Source organism: Actinia tenebrosa, unplaced genomic scaffold (assembly GCF_029948245.1).
Source record: "Actinia tenebrosa isolate PJP-AT-01 unplaced genomic scaffold, QUT_ActTen_1.0 PGA_scaffold3__52_contigs__length_22856419, whole genome shotgun sequence".
In the NCBI taxonomy this organism is placed as follows: Eukaryota; Metazoa; Cnidaria; class Anthozoa; order Actiniaria; family Actiniidae; genus Actinia; species Actinia tenebrosa.
In genome coordinates this window covers 18,048,950-18,073,378 of record NW_028292580.1, presented here as the reverse complement: position 1 = coordinate 18,073,378, position 24,429 = coordinate 18,048,950, and the positions used below count along the sequence as shown (strand labels likewise).

At 37.3% G+C, this 24,429-nt stretch overlaps 2 protein-coding genes across 2 annotated transcripts in view; one reads left to right on the top strand and one right to left on the bottom strand.

The window, feature by feature from the left end:
• LOC116307546 (GATOR1 complex protein NPRL2) overlaps positions 1-24,429 on the bottom strand; it is a 27,007-nt gene extending 2,578 nt beyond the window's left edge. The window contains exons 1-11 of the mRNA XM_031717827.2: positions 24,288-24,429; positions 23,623-23,714; positions 22,833-23,001; positions 22,231-22,339; positions 21,824-21,960; positions 19,244-19,341; positions 19,050-19,086; positions 17,551-17,644; positions 16,829-16,946; positions 1,552-1,713; positions 493-539 (exon numbers count right to left, since the gene is read on the bottom strand). Coding sequence (XP_031573687.1) covers positions 493-539; positions 1,552-1,713; positions 16,829-16,946; positions 17,551-17,644; positions 19,050-19,086; positions 19,244-19,341; positions 21,824-21,960; positions 22,231-22,339; positions 22,833-23,001; positions 23,623-23,714; positions 24,288-24,362 — 1,138 coding nt within the window. The 5' untranslated portion in view covers positions 24,363-24,429. The remainder of the gene's footprint in view (positions 1-492; positions 540-1,551; positions 1,714-16,828; positions 16,947-17,550; positions 17,645-19,049; positions 19,087-19,243; positions 19,342-21,823; positions 21,961-22,230; positions 22,340-22,832; positions 23,002-23,622; positions 23,715-24,287) is intronic.
• LOC116307547 (trace amine-associated receptor 9) lies at positions 13,310-16,324 on the top strand. Its single transcript, XM_031717828.2, has 2 exons — positions 13,310-13,693; positions 15,463-16,324. The coding sequence occupies exons 1-2, from the start codon at positions 13,344-13,346 to the stop codon at positions 16,058-16,060; spliced, it is 948 nt and encodes a 315-aa protein (XP_031573688.2). The 5' UTR covers positions 13,310-13,343; the 3' UTR covers positions 16,061-16,324.

Here is a 24,429-nt window from a genome sequence, read left to right as displayed (position 1 = left end):
TAGAGATTACGGAGGAGGGGGAGGGAGGAGGGACTAATCTGGGGGTCGTCCGGTGGAATGCCCCAACCCCCTGAAATGTTTTGAAATTGAGGCCCTTTGGGTGTGAGCGTCCGCGGTGCCTGGTGAAGATTCAAAAAAAGGTACCTACGAGAAAAGATACGAGAACCTTTTCCGGATCTAGATTACAAGAAAAAAAGGACGAAATAGATTGACGGGGGAGGAGAGGGTAGAAAGTTTAATACCTCCCTCCCTTCACCGCACCCAAAATACACCATACTGAAAAGAGAACGGAAGAGAAAATAAAATGACGCAGAAATCTTTTTGGGGGCTATGGTAGTTGTGGACATGATGATGATGATGATGATGATGATGATGATGATGATGATGATGATGGATGATGATAATAATGATGATATATGCGTGACGATATTAGCCGTTGACTAAGGACGCATTATTAAGAAGGGCAAAGTATTATCCAGTATTAATAGTTACCTGTTTTGCAGCAAATTTCATCGTAATTGTGTCTACCGTTGAGCCATCTAAATATGAGCGAGAAAGAATATTTGCATAAGTTGGCTCGTATAAGTGGAGAGTTGTGTGTAATTTGAGGAGAATTATACGACTTTAGTGGTGATTTTATTCTTTTTCTTTTCTTTTATTCCTTTTTCTTTTCCCTCGTTTCTTTTCATTTTTTCTTTCTTTGTCCTTTTTATCTTTATTTTTCCTTACCTCGTGGCCTGCACAAGAAGTTTAGAATTGTCTTTTTTGTCTTTTCTTTCTTTGCTTTCCTTTCTTTCCTTTCATCTAATCTTTCTTTTTTTCCTTTCTATTTTTTTCTTCTTCAAGCTCGTGGGCTTACGTAACGTCGGAGAAGTATTCAAATTTTACCGATTCCCCCCTTCCCTCCCCCCCATTTCTATAAACATAGGATGGACTATCTATTTCTTGCAGCAATTTTAGATTGATTGATCGATTTACCAATGGACCGGCCAAATCCACTTAGGCGTATTGTTTTGCCCATTTCAGATCACGTGGCATTCCCTAGAGAATAAGACTCTTTGTTTGAGTCGTACCCATAATCATGTGTCTTCTCATGTGTAGCCATTAAACAAAGAAATAATACTCTAGGCAATGACATGTGGTCTGAAATGGGAAAACAGTGGATAATTATGTCCATTAATTTGCGCCCCGTAAGTTCTTCACTTTGTTTATTTCCCAAGATATACTTATTTCAATAAAGTTAGTCACCAAAAACCTGGAAAGCTGAGATCACTGAGCATCATGGGAAACTTTTTATATCAAACAAGCAAAGCTTTTGACATACAAACTGCAGCTCGATGATGCTCAGAAGAGGTGAGACTGTAACCGGCAAAAGATTCGCAAGTCCAGTCAACAGTTATCAAGCGGTTGAACATGTGAAATGAATCTACCCATAATCCTTGTCGACCTCAGCTTTATAGCTTTTCAGGTGACTAACTTTATTGAAATAAGTGTATACTTAGTCGTTAACCTGAAAGGTTGAGTGGAATGCAACAGTGGTTCAATACATACTTGGGTTGTAAACGCACGTGTTTACTTGATCCTGTTTTTATCGTCACCATTCCTCTACTATGAGATCTGAGCGACCTGTCGTGCTGCGGTTTGGTCAACAGGACTGGATACTTGTGAAGACGACGAATAAGACCTCTCATCACTCCAAACTGAATGAGACGCCTGCCCGGTTTAAAAAAAGAGAGTATTAATAACCCTTGAAGTTCATTTGAGACGGGATCGAAGTCGGAGGGGGAAATTGCCCAGAACTACACCCACACTTATTTCTGTTTACAGTCCTTTGACTAAACTTTGTCGTTGATCGGATCATCCCTGCGCGCCTAGACCGAAAAGGATAACGGGTAAATTACCCAGAACTTGCGTCATCCAAACTGCTCGCCACTTTAAATCTTCGCCGTATGCTTGAGGCATGGTTTTAGCAAATTAAATGGGATCGAAAAAAGGGAGCTCAAGACGTGTTAGATAACATATGCGGCAGCTAGTAACTGTGAATTAATTATCCCCATGATCCTTTTCGTTCTAGGCGCGTAGGGATGAAGCCGATCAAACAACGTTTAGTCAAAGGACTGTATGTTCTGATCCAAATCAACACGCTCGGGCGCGCAAAGATATATGGGAACGAAATCAAAGTGCCTATTAACCCTTATGATTCAATATTTTATTTAAGTGTGATGTAATGGTAGACATTACTAGTATTATATATACAAAACTTTTCTGGGGCAGTAAAACATCCTGTATAAAACAGCATTGTCTTACTCAGGATTTATAGAATGGTTATTCCAGATTTGCTTCTTTTTTCCATATTAATCAGTGTTTCCATAAGCCTGAAGCGAGATGACGTTGTAACCCCGACTCTATACCATAATAGTTTTTAAAATTCTTTCAAATTAAAATTTTTGATTCCTTAGAGAATACAGGAACAATAGTCATAATTAAAGAACAAAAGCAGTGTGAAAAGGATTATGGTCTAGAGACAGGGGTAAAACGTCATCTCGCTTCAGGCTTATTTACAAACGATGACAAATAAACTCAAATGTCTCATATGACATCATATTCATTAGTTTATTGGAAGAATACACCTTGATATCTCCAAGATGCATCACTCAAATCATATAAAAATATTTCACCATTCAACTATTTACTTCATGTAGAATCAATGCTGAGAATATTGAGTTAGGGGTTACAGACTCTTTAATGAAAACCGGCAAAAAGCAAAATGAGATATGAATAAATCAAAATGACAGGAAGCCAAAGCAAGGAAATAATAAGAGTATTATTCCGATAATTAAGACGTTTTTTTTAAATCGACGACCAAGGCATTCAGTTTTGCGATATATTTTGATGTTATATATGAAATGTTGTGAAGATTTCAAAATCGAGAACCAATTATAACCAATTATGTAATACTAATGTTAGACACAATAAAACCTAACAAGCTAGCAGCGTCCTGTCTTTTATCAGCCCAGAGATTGTCTCAGGGTTCGATCTGTGAGTTAGCCGTACCCTGACTTAGATCAGCCCAGAGGTTGTTTCAGGGTTGGATCTGTGAGTTAGCAGTTTCCTGTCTTTTATCAGCCCAGAGGTTGTTTCAGGGTTGGATCTGTGAGTTAGCAGTATCCTGTCTTTTATCAGCCCAGAGGTTGTTTCAGGGTTGGATCTGTGAGTTAGCAGTTTCCTGTCTTTTATCAGCCCAGAGATTGCCTCAGGGTTCGAGCTGTGAGTATGCCGTGCCCTGACTTAGATCAGCCCAGAGGTTGTTTCAGGGTTCGAGCTGTGAGTTAACAGTTTCCTGTCTTTTATCAACCCAGAGATTGTCTCAGGGTTCGAGCTGTGAGTTAGCAGTTTCCTGTCTTTTATCAGCTCAGAGGTTGTCTCTGGGTTCGAATACGCTAGATTAAAAAATTCACTTGAAGATACCTACTGTTTTCCAAACACCCAAGTCTCAAATTGTTATCGAAATCTTGTGAGAAAAAGACAGCTGACGCGTTCAATAAATTGAGATTCCCATTTGGCTGAGAAAAGCGTTCACACTTGGCCTCGTATATCGTTGTTTTCAATTAATTTCGCAATTATCTTATTCTAAGAGAGCATAAACATTTATGATCTCTTGCTTATTCAGCATAAAGGGAGGGGGAAGACGCCGGAACTTTAACTAAATATTCAGCAACTTGTTCGCAAAGCTTAAACGACTCAGTTTTTGAAGGTTTAAAGTGGTGTCTGGAACGAGGTTCCTTTAAAAGGTACGGCAGAAGACTACTCAAAGGACGATCGTCCAATATTAAAGAGTTGTCAATCTACCAATCTGTGAGTAAAAAATATATATGTCGCACAAAAATATATGTTCCACAATCGAAAACTAATTTTGTCCCCATTTTAAAATGAAAATAATGACAAAAATAAAGAATTTTTTTGATAAGGAAAAATAAAGAATTTTTTTGATAAGGAAAAAAAAAATAAATAAATAAAAAAATAATTAAAAAAAATAAAATAAATAAATAAATAAATAAAAAAGAAAAAAGAAAAAGAAAAAAATAAAAGAAAAAGATCTTAAAATGATGAATGATAAATAAAGTTACAAATGCTTCATTTGCTTTCACTCCAGAGAAGGATTAACGTCTAAAACGCAAGTAATGTTACATTTGTCAAACGTTTTTACATGGTGTTTAAGTTTCCTTCTTATTCAATAGTTTCATTTGCTCGAGTTTTTGAAGATATAAATAAAATAAGTAAATGTTTCGCACTAATTGGGCACACCTTTTCACTCACTCGCACTACCACTACATTCAATATTCTATGCACATCAACTCACATGTTGATTTTCCCTAGCTTTTTGATCGTGGTCTCTTAATCATTTTTGATCTTAGGTGGAACCGCTTTCTATAGCTCGCACAGTGCTTTTGGTAGGCTACATCATACTCGTTTCTAATTGGCTAGTCGTTGAATACTTTGCACTTCATTTAGCGATTTCAGGGGTACATTAAGTGGCAGATTTCATGCGATTGATAGCACTTCAAACACCTTCAGTTAATCTCAAGTACAGTATTTTTTCACGATACTAAAGTAAATGGCTTGCAAATGCTGACATGCGCTTTTACTGCCGGATACTAAGGCTACGTACGCTACTAATGCGTTTTCGAAAAGCTCCGTTTTCGTCTCGCCGAAAACAAAACGAAAGCTTCGCGTCCATACTAGCATTTTCATAGCGCTTTCGCCCGTCCACACTGGAACGATCAAAAACGCAGATACGATCGGAAAAGATGCAACATTGTCATCTGCGCAAGCTAAAAAAAGACGTGTCGGTGTGAATGACGTCAGCGTTTTCAAAAGCCTCCGTTTTCACACTAATACAATTGGCCTCCGTTTTCAAATGTCTCCAATCTGGACAGCGTTTTCAAATGTTGTGTTTTCGATCGTTTTAGCGTACACACGAGGCCAAAACGCATCGAAAACGCCAGTATCCGTCTTCAAACGAAACCGCATTAGTGGAGGGGGCCGTTCAAAATAAAAAGTACCAAATGCCGACGTGTACTTCAATTGAGTGGTTTCTAGGTAAACAGTAAAAAGAACCAGAAAATGTCATATAAGCTTGCAAAACTGTAACTATTAAATGACTATTATCTGATTAGATAATGTACTTTCCTCGCTATTCGATTGGTTCTGAGGAAAAATTAGTGGTATACGGACATCTGGAAATTCGCAACAACAAAAAAAAAGGTGAAGAGAATTGCTCAGTCTAAATTTAGAATTACTTGATTTGCAGCAGCTTTGTTGTTGTTTTTTCTTTCGATTTTAAGGACTGTGATAGCAATCAATCAAGATACGCTTATGTGTTAAGATCGATTATTGGTTATGCAAACAGTTTGTTTTAAAATTTAGCATATTTTGTTAAAGGATGAAAAATTTCACATGAATTTTCTCTAAGCCACCTGGTCTCTAACCAAGTAAAAACAAGTGGCCAATCAGAATGAAGGATTATTTTAGCCATTGTCAGGGCATTTGTGGAGCAACATCTTGTAATAAATATATATATATAGAAGCAATGTGAAGCTATATGCAGGTGGCTCCATTCAAAGGTCGCCCAGAAGACGGCATATCTTTACCGGAGCACTTCGCCGAGCACATTTTGTATTAAATCGACTGGGAAAAAAAATTGCTGAGCAAGACAAGTTTCATGGCCGTCCCTCCAAGTGCACTATTTATAAGGTGAAGAAAAAAATAGTACTAGTTTTCATCATCTTTCGTGTACAACGTCTTCTTGATGTAACTTGTTAGAGACCGTAAACTAAATAGCTAAGTTTGAACAGTGAACAGTGAAAAACGCATTCAGTATAAAGTTATAGTTTTAGGCAAATTACTGTGATAAGTTCGCATTTCTGTCATTTCTGTCATCACGCTGCACTAGGTTAAAATTGAAGTCAAAGTTATAGGTTTTTATGGTTTTCATTTATACAAAAACAATTGGTACTGAACGTTACTGAAAAGGGGTGAAAAATGTTTGACCAACTACTTTAAATTTAAAGCAAAAGTTACAAGTATTTTTTGCATTTCTATTTTGGATTTATATCAAAAAATTCAAAAAAAATTCAAAACGCATCACCCAGTTAATATTTGGGCGAAGTTTTTTTTTTTTGATTGTGCATTTATACATCAACGAATTTTACTAGCTACATATACATGCTCACAAATTCTGCTGTTTTTGTAGTATCTTTTTTAAAGAAAAAGCTTTCGCGATTATTGCCCCTGGGTCCAAAGGTTGCTCGCTCGTTAAAAGAAGCGAAACAGAGCCTCTGTAGCCCAGGGTACGCGACGATATGATGTTAGTTTTAATTCACTATCTGATAGACACTCAGATAGGTCCTCAGGACGTTAATCTTGATTGATTAAATACTGGTATTTAATTGGAAAAAAGCCATGCGAACCCAATGATTTCCGACGTGCTTATTACAGAAAACACGCGTATCAGAAGGTTGTAAAACGCTGATGAAACGCCAACAAAACAATGGAGTGTGTGGGTGAGCCCTTAATTGAAGCGGGGTGGTTCTGTCGTTCTCTAGGCAGTGTTATCATGATATAATGGTAGTTAAAAGTAGATGATGAGATGTTAGAGTCTGTTCAGTCTGGTGCAGGCGGATCTTAGTCTCCCCCACAGCCGCTTTCAGTGTCGTCGCGCAACGCTTTCTCAGGGGAGAAAGCGTTGCGTGACGACACTGAAAGCGGCTGTGGGGGAGACTAGGTGGATCTGAGTCTGTAGGAGTCTTCACTTTTGAAGTTGTTGGGTCTTTTTAGAGTTTCAGAGGACTCTTTGATAACTTTCAAGAATAGTCTTAAACAGAGCACTGATGTAGAGGGGGTAAAGTGCGAACCGTCGGCTTCCATTGATAGCAGTTGAATAGTTAGAGTAAGCGACGCCCAAACTTTATTTTTTGTCTGCGCTTTCACAGCTGCCTACATTTGCATTCATCATCATTTTATTATTTCAACAGTATGCTTTCAAAAGCCGTCTTGTTTAGGAAAGGTTGTGGGTATAATTAAAGCCTCGACTTAATTACAGTGCATTTTTACAACGACTAGTTAGCTATACACACATAATGGTACTAAGAAGCATATAAATCAATAAGGAGTACAATATTCTAATTAGTCTAAATGAAACAATGTAGACTCGTTAATTATGTTGAAAGAAAAGAGAGAGAAAAAGAGAGGGAGAGAGAGAAAGGAAAAATTGATGAATGTAATGAAGGAAGGAAGGAAGGAAGGAAGAAAGAACGAAAGAAAGAAAGAACGAAAGAAAGACAGACAGACAGAAAGACAGACAGACAGAAAGACAGACAGAAAGAAAGAAAGAAAGAAAGACAGACAGACAGAAAGACAGACAGACAGACAGAAAGAAAGACAGACAGAAAGAAAGAAAGAAAGAAAGAAAGAGAGAGAGAGAGAGAGAGAGAGATGTCTTTTATTTAATCTCGGGAAATTTCATCAATGTACAAATTGGTTTTCATGAAAACCGAGTTCATAGGTAATATATATAAAAAATTAATAATAACGTTAAGAATATATAGACAGATTTATGAAATAAATTCTCATCTACCCCCCAAAAATATTATAGTAATTAAAGTGTTAAGGACCAACAGACGAAAGATTCCTCTTAAAAGATTTTAAATTATTGGACAGTCTGACACTTTGGGGTAACGAGTTCCACACTTTTGCACCGTCATAAGAGAGAGCTCTTTTTAAAAACTCAGTGCTGGGTTTCGGTAACTTTAAGCACTTCTCTCTACCACGAAAATCGTAGGTATTTTCTTGAAAATAAAAGAGTTCCCTTACAGATTTTGGTGCAAGTGCATTTAAAGTCTTAAACATCATTATTGCTTTATGCTCCTTTCTTCTTCTTTGTAAGCTTTTCCAGCCTAAAGAAGTTAAAATATCACTAGATCTGACATCGTAGCTGCTTTTTGTTATTATTCTTGCAGCTCTATTTTGCATTTTTTGCAATCTTTCAGCAGACGTTACTGGTAAATTATCCCATACCACGTCACAATAGTCAAACCAAGGTAAAACGAGAGCCTCATATATGGTAATAGCTGTCTCCAAGGGGATGTAATCGCGGACTCGTCTTATGCCACTCAATCCAGAGGATATTTTTTTACAAATGTAATCAATATGAGCAACCCAAGACACCCGTTCGTCAATCACAACACCCAGAGTTTTTGCTGTAGAGACTCTAGTAATTGGTTTGCTATTTAAATATATGTGTGGTTCGGAGGTAATTTTTTTCAATTTATCGTCAGAAGCAATAAACATGTGCTCTGTTTTAGCTGAATTTAAGCTAAGTTTGTTAGCTTTCAACCAGTTATGAATATTGGAAATATCAGCGTTCACCTCGTCAAATAGAGTCTTTTGTGATGTGCCACAAGTGGTGAGACTTGTGTCATCAGCATACATTCTAGCATTTGAAAATTTGACACTATTTGGCAGATCGTTTATGTAAATAATAAATAATAATGGCCCAAGGATTGAGCCTTGAGGGATGCCGCAATCGAGTGTTCTAGAGCTAGATAAGGTATGGTTTATGTAGCATCTCTGACTACGATCTGTGAGGTAAGATTTGAACCACTTTATCGACTCTTCTGCAATCCCATAATAGTATAATTTGTGGAGAAGTATGGAGTGATTTACTGTGTCAAAAGCTTTTTTAAAATCTAGGAAAGTGACACAGTTCAATTTACCTTCATCCATATTGGTAAGCCACTCCGTTGTGGCTTCTAGGAGTGCAGTAGTAGTCGAATGAAGCGGTCTAAATCCCGACTGCTTTTGAGAAAGTAAATTATTTGAGTTTAGATACTCATATAACTGGTTAAAAACTATTCTCTCGAAAATCTTAGCAATAGTAGGTAAGACCGAAATGGGACGGTAATTATTCAAATCATCTTTGTCATTAGCTTTATGAATTGGCGTAACTTTCGCAAGTTTCAAGCCGTTAGGAAAAATCCCTTTATCAACTGATTGATTGAATAGCTTCACTAGTGATTGACTTATTACTGGTGAAGCAATCTTGATGAAATGAGATGGTATACCGTCAAGACCTGTCGCTTTTTTAACGTCAATAGAATTAATGATTTTCATAAGTTCATCAACTGATGTGTGTCGTAAGGTGAATGTTGAGCCAATTCTAATTAGATAATCATTATAAGCAGTCGGTCCATCGGGAATTAAACAAGCTAATTTAGTCCCAATTTCAGAAAAATGACAATTGAATACCTCAGCTATTTCCTTCGAGTCACACATCGATGTATCACCTGTTTTGATAGATGTTACATAAGAGCCAGATTTAGTCCTTCGTGAGAGGACTTCATTAATAGCTTTCCAGACCTCCTTTGAGTTTTTTGAATTTTGTGCAAAATGATTTTCATAATATGACTTCTTGGCTCTTTTTATCTCGTTGTTGACGCGATTTCTAATAGACTTATAATCACTCCAGTCGTCCCTCGAATTCGTTTGAGTAGCTTTTTGTTTCATTTTATCTCTATCGTACATAGCTTTCCTCAAATCAGTTGTCATCCAGGGAGACTTCTTGTTTCTTATTCGTTTTGTTTTGATCGGAGCGTGCGAGTCAAGAACAGAGAGAAATAACTCTTTCCATCTGTCCCACATGTCATCCGGGCTTTCCTTATTATCCAAACAATCCCAAGGGAGTGTTGCTAAATCCATAAGAAACTTGTCGGAGTCAAAGTTTTTAGCCGATCTAAATGAGATCTTACAGTGATTGTTGTTTGTCGGAATTGCTATTTTCCGTATTGTATAAACCAGACTATGGTCACTGATACCAATGTGAACCACTCCACTTCGGACTACCCTATCTGGGCTATTCGTTAAGATCACATCAATGAGGGTTTTACTTTTTTCAGTGACTCTAGTTGGTTCTGTGATTAACTGCGTAAGTTGAAACAATTCAGCAGTCGTATTCAAATAGCGGGTTTGCTGATTAATATTAGTAGATAATAAATCACAGTTTAAATCCCCTAGGATATAAATTTCCTTAAACTCAGAATCTATTTTTGTTAACACATTTTCAAATATATTGAAAAATGAGCGTGTATCATAGTTAGGAGGCCTATAACAGGCTAAAACGGCAAAAGACTTGCTATTTGGCTTCATGATTTCAAAACACAGGGACTCTACTTTATCATCAGTTAAGTCACTACGGTTTTTCCCATTTACGCCCTTTTTCAAGTATAAACAAACTCCCCCTCCATTGCGGTTTCTATCAGACCTATGGATGTCATAGCCTTCGATGCTCACCATTGAACTTGGGATTGATGGATCGAGCCTTGACTCATTTATGCAAAGAAGATCAAAATTTTGCTGAATGACCCATGATCTCAGTTCATCTATATGAGCTACAAGACTAGTTATATTTAAAGAGGCCATTTTAAAACCTCTAACATTAGGAATAGAATGAGGTCTATTATCACCGTCAGACTTATCAATATTAGTATTTGAGACAATACTAGAGGGATGAATAGAGGAATCTGTTTCGTCTAGTGGTTCCTTACCTTTTAATCATGCTTTAGATTTAAGATATTTATTGAAATCTTGCGCAAGGATTCCTATTCCTGCACGATTTAAATGCAGTCCTTTGGTGTTAAGTCCTTTCTCTGTTACATTATGAGAAATATAGTCCCATTCCCGTTCGTTGCAGAAGGCTCTAAGCGATTTGTTCACATCCTTTCTTGCTGTTTCAAGGAGACTCGAGTCTTGGCGAATGATTAATTCAGATATCGCTATTTCACAAGACGGCAGCTGTTTTTCCACAGATTCGCAGATTCCAACTATCCTTTCTGCAATGGCCTTAGATTCATCAGACTTAAGATTATTTGTACCAATATGTACAATAAGATTATTAGGTTTCCTTCTGATTATTGGCTTTATATAGTCCTCCATATCCTCCACTGTGGCCCCTGGGAAGGGTTTTATATTAACTCTGTTTGTCTTGCTTGACATTTTCCAACCTTCGAGCTTCGATATTATAGAATCTCCAATTATAACTGTACTAGTTTTGTTTCTGTCCTGAAGCGAATGGTCCTGGTTATTAGTAGGTAGCTTGTTCTCAGCTTTGTTCTTTGGTGTTGTCTTTTGTTGCTTGGCCTTTTTTTGTTTCCTTTGTACCTTTTTCCAGTTACAATGAGATTCATTCATTGTGTCGCTCATACTACTCTCCGGGGTCGTAAGATCAACTACAGTAGCTTGTTTAGTTTCCGTATGATCATTGTTCTTGCATTGATCATTGTTCTTACATTGATCGTTTTCTTTCGTAACTAGCCTCAACGCTGTTAGTAAGCTGGCTTTTTCGTCTTGTAATTTGCATACTTGCTGTTTTTGAATTTTAATTTCCTCCTGAAGATTACAGATAATTTTACGAGAATCATCGTTTTCCTTCTTCATTTGTTGGATATCAAAGTTCTCTCCGTTTTGGAAAGTGTCTTTCAATAAACTTATTTCTTTACGCAAGTCAGTCAGTAAACCGAATAATAATGAGGCAATTTCAGAATCAGTCGGTTGTGAAGGCTCAACTCTTTTTTCTGCAGGACCATCATTCTTGCTTGGAAGAAGTTCATGAAACTTATTCCTAAGGCATTCTTGATTTGGCCCAAAGATTTTCAGTCTAAGTGATGATGTGTAGAATCTTACGGAGCATTCCTTGTCATCGGTACTCACTTTATACGTTATTGCGTTGTGAGCTTTGTCTTCTTTAAAGACGCCATTACTGCCTTCTTGGACATCGAACATAAAATCCACCAAAGATTTAAGTTCTTGTTGCGTACCACGCCAAGTGAAATCGTTATCCTTTTCATCATAACTTAAATACTCAATAAGATTTGCCATTTGGAGACAAAGATTCGATAGAAGCTTTATAAAATGTTGAAGATTACGGAGCGGTTACGAACACGTCTGCATAGACTGAACAGACAGACAGACAGGAAAGAAAGAAAGAAAGAAAGAAAGAAAGAAAGAAAGAAAGAAAGAAAGAAAGAAAGAAAGAAAGAAAGAAAGAAAGAAAGAAAGAAAGAAAGACAGACAGACAGAAAGACAGACAGAAAGAAAGAGAATGCATGGAAGGATGGAAGGAAGGAATGATTGATGGATGGATGATCTTTATATTATCCAATCTTTTTGTCAATTACAGCTTAAAAGCCAAAAATTAAGCCGATATTGGGCTCGTATGTTGGACTCGTATGAGTTATTGCGTTTTATTTTCTCGTAACACCTGTTTCTTAATTAAATCGCACTGTCAACCAAATTGCAGGGAGCCCCAGTGATTTCATTTCTCCGACTCAGATAATAGCGAACAAATCACCGTCGCAGCAGTTATCCCAATGGAATCAAAATCTTGTCTCACGAACAACTACACTGTACACAGTATTTGTTTTTAAAAGCACTACAAGGATTAAAAGACAAATTTCTATTCTTTTCGCAGGACATTAACTTATAGAAACATTTTGTATAGTCAATTTTCCGCGATCAGAGTTTTACATTCTGAGATATTTTAGCTAATTTATATTTTGTAAAAATTGATACCCTGTTCCAGAGAGGAGAGAGCGTGATTTCGCATACCCTGTCCCAGAGCGAGCGCGATTTTATATACCCTGTTCCAGATTAGAATCGCTGAAAACCATGCCTTGTTTGGCGGCACGTACCCGTATAGCGGGGGATCTTACTCCCTCCGCAAAACCTACCTAAACACGCTAAATTCAAATTCAATCTGTGAGTTAGCCGTGACTTTTAATAGCCTAGAGGTTGATTTAAGGCGGGTTTTTTGGGGATATCGATCAAATTTGTCCTTTTCTAAAACAAGTAACATGATCACCTAGATCACTGAATTCAATGTAGAAAAATAAATATTTTGTTAACATTTGGTTGCCCTTATATTCCGTCGATCACATGATATCTGCTGGAGCTTCTTTGTTTAATCAAACATCTGAATGACGCTTTGGAGCAAGTTCAAGCAAAGATGTCAAGACAGAAAGAGAGCCTTCTTGAAATATAAAGGGAAGACTGTTCACCAAAAAAAATAAAAAATAAAAAAATAAAAAAATCAAAGAGCCATGGATTCTTGGTAATCTAAGCGCTTTTCTTAGAGCGAAATTAAGCTATAAAAAATGCTTTTTGCACCGGAATTAACTGATTTTGTATTCATAATGTAATTAAAACTAAAGTAAGCACAAATAATGCAACACTGAATCCCTTTGTATCACCAGAATTTAGATGAGAAACGCCAGCTCAAGATTTTTCACAACATGAATGCCATTCCAATCGATCCCAAATGCTACGGAGAATTGCTGCCAGACTTTCAAGTCCTCTTTACTGTTCTACACGTAATATTCGGATTGTTAGCTTCGACTGGGAACTTTGTGGTTATCCTAGCTATCTACAGAACTCCTTCGTTGAGAACTGTTTCAAACTACTTCTTAGTCTCCGTAGCGTTTGCTGATTTTTTCGTTGGGTTTGTCGTGCATCCTATGTTAGCTGTAAGATGCTACGAGAACTATTGGTACAGTGAACTACCTTTTGCAAAGGCAGCTGATATATTGGTTCTACAGTCCTTCACTGCGACTAGTTTTGGTCTTTGTGCTATTTCATTAGACAGGTGAGTAAAGGCCTTTTGACAGTATGTTTCAAGAACAGGCATAATTGTATGTATTTCATCAGAATAGATAAGCTTTTATCGTGTATTTTTTTAAAATTAGTAGACAGAAAAATAACTACAGAGCATGTTAAAACCAGTAAACCTATGAAGTTTGAATGGAATAAGTTCAAAACTCGTGAAGATATTGATTTTTGAAAAGTGTGAATTTTGTACGAAAACCTTCGTAAAGACAAGAAACACTTTCAACAAATTTTCGATGTTTGAAAATTCATATCTTCGAAAGCTAGCAGTTACTTTCTTTAAAAATCACCGTTTAATTGATTTTAACATGATCTTTTTAGCTATTTACATTCAAAAAGATTCTTTTGTCTTGTAATTTTTGAAATTTCATGTTGCGAAAAGATTCAACTGAAATCATTTAATTTGACAAATGTTGAAGATTTTTGTAGCCTGCGTGCAGCCGAACTAACTGTTAAGTACGACAGAAAAGTCCGCCTGCACGCAGGCTAAAGATTTGCTGTCTATAATTAGTTTTCCCCCAGATAACACAGTCGTAATTGCAAGGGACAAAGAGTGGCAAAAATTTACCTAAAGGAGAATGATTACCCAGCTGCATTCAATTCAACATTCATTTCTGCCAATTTGAACGTTATTAATAATATTATACAATGTAAGGTGGATTATACAAAAAGGTTAATCAAAACAGCAACGTTTTGAAAGCGTATTTTAATAAATAAGAATTTTCTAAATAAAACAGAATAGAATAGAAAGAATTACTTTGGAATTGAAAAATATTTCGAGCGATAGTACAGAAATTATATAAGATGTGAACGAATGAATATTTAGAGATAATCTTACACATTTTCACCGTTTTATCTAATAACTTTTGCTTCGTATTTGAAATGTAACTTGCATTTTCGAATCTAAAATAAATGATAACGATGAAAAAAGATTACTCGCGCTACGAAAAAAAAAAAACCAAACCAAACAAAACAAAACAAAACAAAAAAACCCCAGCGGGTTATACTAAGAAAACAAACACCTAAATAAACAGATCGATGAAATAAGACTTTTGAAAACCGTGGCTCGAATTGGAAATCGTATAGCAATAACAATTTAATAAAAAAACCATCTTTTTAAAAATTCATTGAATATTTTTGCCAAGACAATATTGTATTGTATCGGCTGCCTTTCGTGTCAGGCTAGAATTTTGTAGTAAATACATGATAATTCAAGTTTTTTGTACTTCCCCTATGGCAGTCTCCTAAAATTGAAGATTTAGCTTCCACGTCCGACAGAAGTTGACAGTTTTAAGTAACATTTGGTCATAAATCACCTTATTTGTATAAGTGATACCTTACAAACTGCAAATCTGTATCTATCTGTCAAGAGAGGCTATTTAGATCCACGAAATGGGTTTTTCAGTAAAAGGTACTAGGCGTGATAAGGAATAATGAAAACATAGCTAATTGAGAGAAACCAGAGCCCAACACATTTGACGCGAAAAACAAAAAAAAAAGGAAAAAAAAAAAAACGAAAGAAACGATAGGAAAGGAAATAGGAAAGGAAGAAAGATGAGAGGAGAATAGAGGAGACGAGATGGGAAGAGAGAAGACGAAAAGAAACTAGAGGAGAAGAGAGGCGACGAGAAGAAACGAGAGGTGACGAAAGAGAGGAGACGACGAAAGGAGAGGAGAGGAGAGGAGAGGAGAGGTCTAAGTGTTTTCCTATTTAACATCACCAATTCTGTTTTCTTTTATTTTCTGTAGGTATTTTGCCATCACATCAGCTATCCGCTACAACGAACTAATCACGATACGTGTTTGTATAATCGGTACCGTCATAATATGGACCATTTCTATCTTTTACCCGTTCATTCGGTTTGTTACCACAGATCCTTTTGAACTTCCAATGATATGGCTTCTAGTTTGTATTGTATCTGTTGGAATCCCTTTCTCTATCATAGCTTATTGCTACTTCCACATTTTCAAAGCAGCTAGAAATCAAAATATCAAGATAGCGGCACAAAACCAGGTACGAAAAGATGCTACTAACGTTGCTAAGCAATACAAAGCTGCACGCACCGTTGCTATAGTGATAGGAGTCGTTCTGTTATTTTGGTTTCCCGGGGTTGTGATTACGTTGATACAAGTGATGGCTGATGATTGTATGAAGACGAAGATCATGAAAGTGTGGTTTTGGGGGATATTATGCGCGATGATCAACAGTTCTGTAAATCCCTGGTTATACGCTGCAAGGATGAAGAATATTAGAAAAGCCATGAAGAAAATAGTCATGCCAAATAGAAGGAGCAGCCTGGCAACAATATCCCATAGCTTTTCAGTGAAGGAGCAGAAGACAACATGACTCAATATATAAGTTTGCCATTCGGATGCGAGGACACAAATATCATTGATAAACAAACCATCGAAGAAAATAGTCATACTAAGTGGATGGATTGGCATAACACCGGTATCCCATAGATTATCAAAGAAAGAAAAAAATGGCCACAAAAATCAATGTACGAGATAGCTATTCGAATGAGAGAAAAAAGAAAATAAAAAGAAAGAAAGAAAGAAAGGAAGGAAGGAAGAAAGAAAGGAAGGAAGGAAGAAAGAAAGGAAGGAAGGAAGGAAGGAAGGAAGGAAGGAAGGAAGGAAGGAAGGAAGGAAGGAAGGAAGGAAGGAGGAAGGAAGGAAGGAACGAAGGAACGAAGGAAGGAAGGAACGAAGGAAGGAAGACAAAAATGAATAGGTCTCAAATTTAAACAAAATTATAAGAAAGGCTCTTTAACAAACGAATATAAATAGTCTTAGTAAAATCTGTAGTCGCTCTTATAAGTTGTACTAAAAATAAACACCCGAACAAAACCAAAAAAGGACATACATGACGAAAGACACTCAGTTTCCGAAACGTAGACGCGCTGACAAAAATATCAATTTCATAAAAAATAAACTTGAATGGCTTGAAACTCGTAGAAAGAAATGATTCATGAGTCAATAAAGTTAAAAAATAAAAAATAAAAAAAAAGCGGGTTTTTTTTTTTTTGTTCAAAGGCTCGCCGTACGAAATTAAACTTAATACAATAAAACTAGTTTTGGGTGAATTTGCAGAATTAATTGAATATCCACTTACCGTTCGTCAATACGAAGAGAACCAGGGTTGAACCGAGCACAAAGATCACGGACAGTAACGCCTGGGCTGAGGCCACAGTAAAGCTTAAAAACGTCATAAAACGTCGGTAAAACTGCTCCTGCAATATGATCAGAACAGAAAGTTGGTCCCAGAAAGTTACTACGAATGTTATAGCGAGATTGTCAAGCTCGGTAAACAACATGCAAAATGGCACAAGCAACAAACCATGCAACATGCAATAAGCAACATGCAATAAACAACATGCAGCATGCAACAAGCAACGTGCAACATGCAATAAGCAACATGCAGCATACAACATGCAACGTGCAACGTGCAGCATACAACATGCAACATACAACATGCAACATGCAGCATACAACATGCAGCATACAACATGCAACATGCAACATACAACATGCAACATGCAACACGCAACATACAACATGCAACACACAACATGCAACACGCAACATACAACATGCAACATACAACATGCAACATACAACATGCAACACGCAACATACAACATGCAACATACAACACGCAACATACAACATGCAACACGCAACATACAACATGCAACACGCAACAACATGCAACATACAACATGCAACATGCAACACGCAACATACAACACGCAACATGCATATGCAACGTGCAACAAAACATTCACCAAACTTTAGTAGGATAGAAACGACCCAAATACTGAGTTTTCTACTGACCTTTTTTGGGTGAGTATGTGATACATTCATCCTGTAGTTTTTTTTCTGTCACCAGTTTGTTCATTTCTGGAGTAGGAATGTACACATTGGAATACTACAAATCATAAAAAGAAGAAAAAAACTAACATAAGGATCCTATGAAACTAGTTTCATGCCTACTTAAAGCTGTTTTCAATAGTACGCACCAAATTGTACGAATTGCCATTCAGTCAAAGTGTTTCTATGACATTATGGGAAAAAAACAAAGTTTTCAAGGGCAAGTGCATGTGCTTATGGAATGTCATGAAACTACTTACCGGCGTCTGCATTGCTATGCAGCCATCCCAGACAAAAATTGCGACATGCACTTTGCAATAGACCGCCGTCAATCAAACATGTTGACGTCATTTACACGCATGTGTGATTCAAAAGGCACCAAAACTTGTCGATTGTTTACAAGTATTACGAGCCACACTCACCGGGCCTATCCGGGCCAATCCAAACTTAAACTACTATTAACTGCTTAAACTACCATAAATAGCTTTGTAATTTGAAAAAAGTATTGTTTAAACTCTCCCGCTAGTTCATGATCTTCTCCTATCATTTTAAAACTCAACCAAACCCCTGCTAGCCACGACACACCCCTGCTAGCCACGACAAACCCCTGCTAACCATCAAGAACCCCTGCTAGCCACCACAAACCCCTGCTAGCCATGACAAACCCCTGCTAGCCATGACAAACCCTTGCTAGCCATGACAAACCCCTGCTAGCCACCACAAACCCCTGCTAGCCACAACACACCCCTGCTAGCCACGACATACCCCTGCTAGCCACGACATACCCCTGCTAGCCACGATACACCCCTGCTAGCCACGATACACCCCTGCTAGCCACGACATACCCCTGCTAGCCACGACATACCCCTGCTAGCCACGACACACCCCTGCTAGCCACGACATACCCCTGCTAGCCACGACATACCCCTGCTAGCCACGACAAACCCCTGCTAGCCACGACACACCCCTGCTAGCCACGACATACCCCTGCTAGCCATGACAAACCCCTGCAAGGAAACTTTCATTGTTTATCGCCAAAATAATTCACTATTTTGTTCAATCCCATTCCATTCTACTTCCTGCCTCCATTCATTCCTCAGTCATCCCGTCCATTTTTTTCTTCATTTTTCATTTCATTGTTTATTCATTTGTTCATTTCTTAGTTCATGTGGGCGAGTGTACGATCATTTGTTCGTTCCTCCCCACACACATTAATTACACTTAGTATTTTTTCTATTACTAAACACTGCCTGACATGACGATAAACAATATTCTGAATAGCTTTAAAGTTTAGCTTACAATCGTTCTCAATGGCACGCAAAATCGCACACGTACTGTAGTGACGAGGTACGTTTAGGTAGACGTTAATCAAAGCATTTTTAACCCTTAATGAAACCACTGGGTTAGAGTAGAAGGAACAAATGAAAGGCCATTCTTAGCTGAGTGAGCTCAAATAAACTCACCTGGAATATTGGTATGAGTTTTACAACATTGTAGTAACTGAAAACAGGCAAAAATAATGAATATTATGTCATGTACTTCCGAGTTACAGCCAGATAAAAAGCATAAAGTACTCCTCTTGAATAGATTCAATATAAACTGAGGTACTCCTAAGGTACTCCTTTTGAATAGATTCAATATAAAGTAAGGGACTTACACCATGTTTTGTATGCATTCTCTAACAAGACTTGGATCCATGTCTGCTTCATTAGCAATTCTTAATACATGATTAAAACCATCAATGTATGGCATTATCTAGAGAAGAAGAAGAAGAAGAAAAGACGAATGTTTAGGCTACTATAGAGGCTTTGCACCATCCCGTGATGGCAGCCACGACAGGAGGCACAACAACAGTCTTTTCCCCCAGGGAAACTGAATTCTTTCTCACGTAAATCAGATTAGATCAGATCCAGTTGTTCCTGCCACCTGTCATTGCTGCTATCATGTGATAGTGCAAAGCCTCTATACCTTATTAGGACAAGGGAGCACAGCAGACATACACCTTTTGCTGTTCATTAAGAGAAAATGTACATTCATTTGTGCCAATAGTTGTATCAATAACGTGTAATGTACTTTCATCAACACCACAAGTAACATCATTAGCGCGGATCAACTTTCAATAACGATATTTGAATATGCGTGTACATTCATAGGCATCAATGGACAATCAATAGCGCGTTTGTACATTCATATGCGCGGATTGTATTTTCTTGTGCGTGAAATTCAACTTCAATAACACCAAATGACAAACAGTAGCATTTATGGACAATCATTTACCCAAAAGTGAAAATTCATTAGTGCTATTAGCATAATCATTGACAATCTATAATGCGTTTGGACAATCATGAGGGTCAATGTTATATTCTATAGCGTGGTTCGACAAACATTTGCATGATTCGAATGAACAATAAGAGAAATAAAACAATCATTAGCGATTTTTTATCTATTTTAGCCTTTAATTTCTTCGCCATTTATACATCGTGGCAAATACGTTTGCATATAACTGAACCACTGACCACATTTAGCGATAGTGATAGTTGCCACATTTCTCTGGAGCCCTTCCATTAGCAACTGCGTTCTATAGTGACCTAGAGCAATCCCTTGTCGTCTTGCCTCAGCCCGATCGTTCGTATGTTGTTGGATCTCTGGACGGCTGATGTCGGCTTTGATTGCTGCTTTAAGTGAGCTAATTGCTATTCTCCTACGCAGCCGCTATTATGGAGGCAGTTACCTGAGTTTTTTTTAATATGTTTTAAAGTGATAAACAAAAATCGTTAATAATTGTTTTATTTCTCTTATTGTTCATTCGAATCATGCAAATGTTTGTCGAACCACGCTATAGAATATAACATTGACCCTCATGATTGTCCAAACGCATTATAGATTGTCAATGATTATGTTAATAGCACTAATGAATTTTCACTTTTGGGTAAATGATTGTCCATAAATGCTACTGTTTGTCATTTGGTGTTATTGAAGTTGAATTTCGCGCAAAAGAAAATACATTCCGCGCATATGAATGTACAAACGCGCTATTGATTGTCCATTGATGCCTATGAATGTACACGCATATTCAAATATCGTTATTGAAAGTTGATCCGCGCTAATGATGTTACTTGTGGTGTTGATGAAAGTACATTACACGTTATTGATACAACTATTGGCACAAATGAATGTACATTTTCTCTTAATGAACAGCAAAAGGTGTAATTTAGTTGATTGGTGTGGTAATGACGTATGGTGACGAATACAGCTATTCACGAAAAAGCACCGCCAAGGCGCTGAACACAAAAAAGATCTATAACCATTAGTGCACAAATGTAGAAGAAGAAGAAGAAGAAAAGACCAATGTTTAGGCTACTATAGAGGCTTTGCACCATCCCGTGATGGCAGCCACGACAGGAGGCACAACAATAGTCTTTTCCCCCCAGGGAAACTGAATTCTTTCTCATGTAAATCAGATAAGACCAGATTCAGTTTTTCATGCCTCCTTTCATTGCTGCTATCATGTGATAGTGCAAAGCCTCTATTCCTTATTAGGACAAGGGAGCAAAGCAGACATAAATTAGTTGATTGGTGTGGTAATGACGTATGCTGACAAATACAGCTATTCATGAAAAAGCACCGCCGAGGCGTGGAACACAAAAAAGATCTATAACCATTAGTGCACAAATTGTATGCTGGAGCTACTAACTGATTGCTTGTACCTGACCTAAGATTATGTTTAGGGACATCTGGTGTGATTAAGTCAGCAACATATGTCGGTGCTATTCCATGTAAAGCCTTATAAGTAATTAGTAATATTTAATATATTATCCTCTATTGGCAGCCAGTGCAAATTGAATAATACAGGTGTTATATGATCATATTTATGGGTTAGTGTCACCATTCTTGCTGCCGTGTTTTGAATGCTCTGCAGTCTATCAATACTGTATCTAGGTAATCCATATAGTAACAACAACAATTGGGTCATAAGATAAAAAGCTTATTAACTGAATTACATACAATAGGTCAGGCCGGAAGGGAAAATATTTGGCTCTTTGTCAATTGTATGGTACTCACTGAACATTGGTCCATATGGTATGACCTCAAATATTTTTCCATCCTGCTCTCACACTCAGTCAATTAGTACATAAGACTGTTTTTTGTTACTAGTTAGTGGCTCTTGTGTCACGATTTCAGGGCAATGTCACTTGTCGGAATTTACATTGTAATCCCACAGCTAGGAATACTGTACCTGTTGTGTAGAGATATCCCATTCTGATAAGGACCATGCACCCTGGTACCATGTAAAGATAGGTACATCATGATCATTGACTGGACAAGGTTCTTTGCTTGTTAGATCTGGCTTAAGATGAATGGTGTTGGCTTCATCTATTCAAGAAAAAAAAAAGACTCTTAAGTTAGTGCCAAGCTGTACTTATTTGAAGTCCTTGTCTGAGAAGACTTGATGGTAAGACCATCAAGTCTTACTGGGACTTGAAGCATGACCTCCCGCACAATGGACCAACACTCTTGCCAACTAAGCTAACCAGGTGATGGTAACTTGGTGGCTCAAAGAAGAAGATCAACTCAGAGGTTGTTTCAGGGTTGCATAGATTGAGTTCAACAAATCGCTTTCAATTTTTTGTTGCAATATTTTACCTATTGTGATTGTACACTTTCCAACTTCATTTAGCTTAGTTCGTATACTCCAAAGTATTTCAGGCAATGTTTCTTTGCTTTCTTCATTGGACAAAAATCCATCTTCAAGCTGTAAATAAAATTGTACATCAGGCATCAGTGATTGTACAAGAGACTGACCTAGATTCTTTTTAAAATTACAAATATCTCATCCTTATTAGCATTCTTCAAATAAAAGACTTTATAGAATACACTCAATTGAAGAATCGTTGTTGGGTTCAGAAACATAGAACATAAGAGCTGAGAACAAAATGGCACATGGGAAATGACATAATTATATTATAATGTATTCATTTGCGCCATCCATTCACTCGGTTTAGAATGCCAAATGTGCATTAAAAACAGTGGATGATGCCACGGGTTGCCGGTCACAGCATGCATCTAATTAACGTATGGTACTTCCTACATGCCATTTCGGTCACAGTTCTATGTTCTGTTTCTGAACCCGACAATGATTCTTCAATTGAGTGTATAAAGGTCCTTGCACAGAATGTGTATGGTCACTCCAATCAGATCAAATTAATGTGAATTGTTAAGAGTTTTTGGAATACATATTTACAGACCTCCAAGGTTGTTAAGTAGTTTGCAAGCTTTTTTACGACTCCTTCATAACTAATCGTGTCTGAAGTTGAACCAAACACAAAACAGACATTGAAAAGAAGAGCATTTCGCGAGTACTTGGCATTTTCTATGCTGACTGGACAGCCAACAAACTTGTAATTCAGAGCATTTCTGAAACAAAGAAAATGTTTTTTGCTTGGTATTGTGTAGTTCCAAAAATTATCCATACCCCCCTAACAGAGGAATTTTTTAAGACGCCCCCTTACCCCCGGAAATTCCAATTTTCTTCCATGCAAACTCTGTAATTTTTGTTCTTTCTCTGACCACCCCCTACTCTTCGGAAATTCCAAATTCCTCCGTGGGGTGGGTATGGATGATTTCTGGAACTACACATTATATGGGACCTGTCCCGTCAAATCTTTGCCTTGCTGGTCATTTCTACAAGTAACGTTTTGCCAGAACTAAAGTACAGTATGACCAAGCTAAAACTACTTTTGGCCGCTGGCATTTGTTTTAAGCCCCTTTTTAATGGTAAATAGACTAGGGTCAAATAAATTGTTCCAATAAATCTACTGTACGTTCTCTAAAGAATTAATATTGATTGACAGTACTCCACAGTACTGCCAAGACAACATTTTGTCTTGATCAGCAAGTAAAAAATGAAAACAGTGGTTACTAAAGGCACCTCTAGACAGCTGGCAATTGAGTCATTACAAAATCTTATCCTAGACTGTGTAATGCAACAATCATGTTCAGGTACATGTACATAGCTGGTAAAATTAATATACTTACACAGTAATAACTTTACTCTGGAGTTCTGGTTTTGGAATGATATAAACTGCTACACAATCAAATTCCTCTTTAGAAATAAAGTTATCTGGAGACTAAAGATAAAAGGGGAGCAAGGCTCAATAAACTTATTCATCCAAGATTCCTAAAATGCCTTTTTACACGCTGGAACTTTTAGCTGAAACTTGTGTGCAACTGCATTGAGAGACAAGATTCAGAACGAATTGCACTGTATAACACCCCCAGCTTTGTTGCAAGAGAGTTTCACAAAGAGCAGAACTGCTTTCTACTCCTGCAACCAAAACTTAATATTTGGGTCACGAACAAGTTACAGGATGAAATTGTGCCATGCAAAACGTCTTTCGGCTTGAAACTTATTCAACATGCCCCAGTGAACAATTGAATCAGAGCCAAATTCAACATTCCCAGCGAGCAGGCAACATGCATAAACATGGTTAATATTGCGCCATCTAATATCCCAGTGTAAACATAGAAGTACAAAAATGTACGAGAATCAAGTAAAATATTTTACCTATTTTCATTTTCCTTATTTAATAGCTTAGTTAGAGCTTATTCGATTCTATTTTCGAGGTTTACGAATTGAACCTAGCCATTATTGGCTCTTGTTTTTCTTGATATTTTTAAAATGATCTATAGTATTTCCTTACCTGGTAAACAATCTTTGGACCAGCGATCGGATGAAACTCACAAAAAAGAATGCATTTGATTTGATCTGTCGTCATTTGGCTCAATCACAAGGCAAATAAACTCAAAAATTTCAAGTAATGAAAAATTTGCTCACTCGTCCAC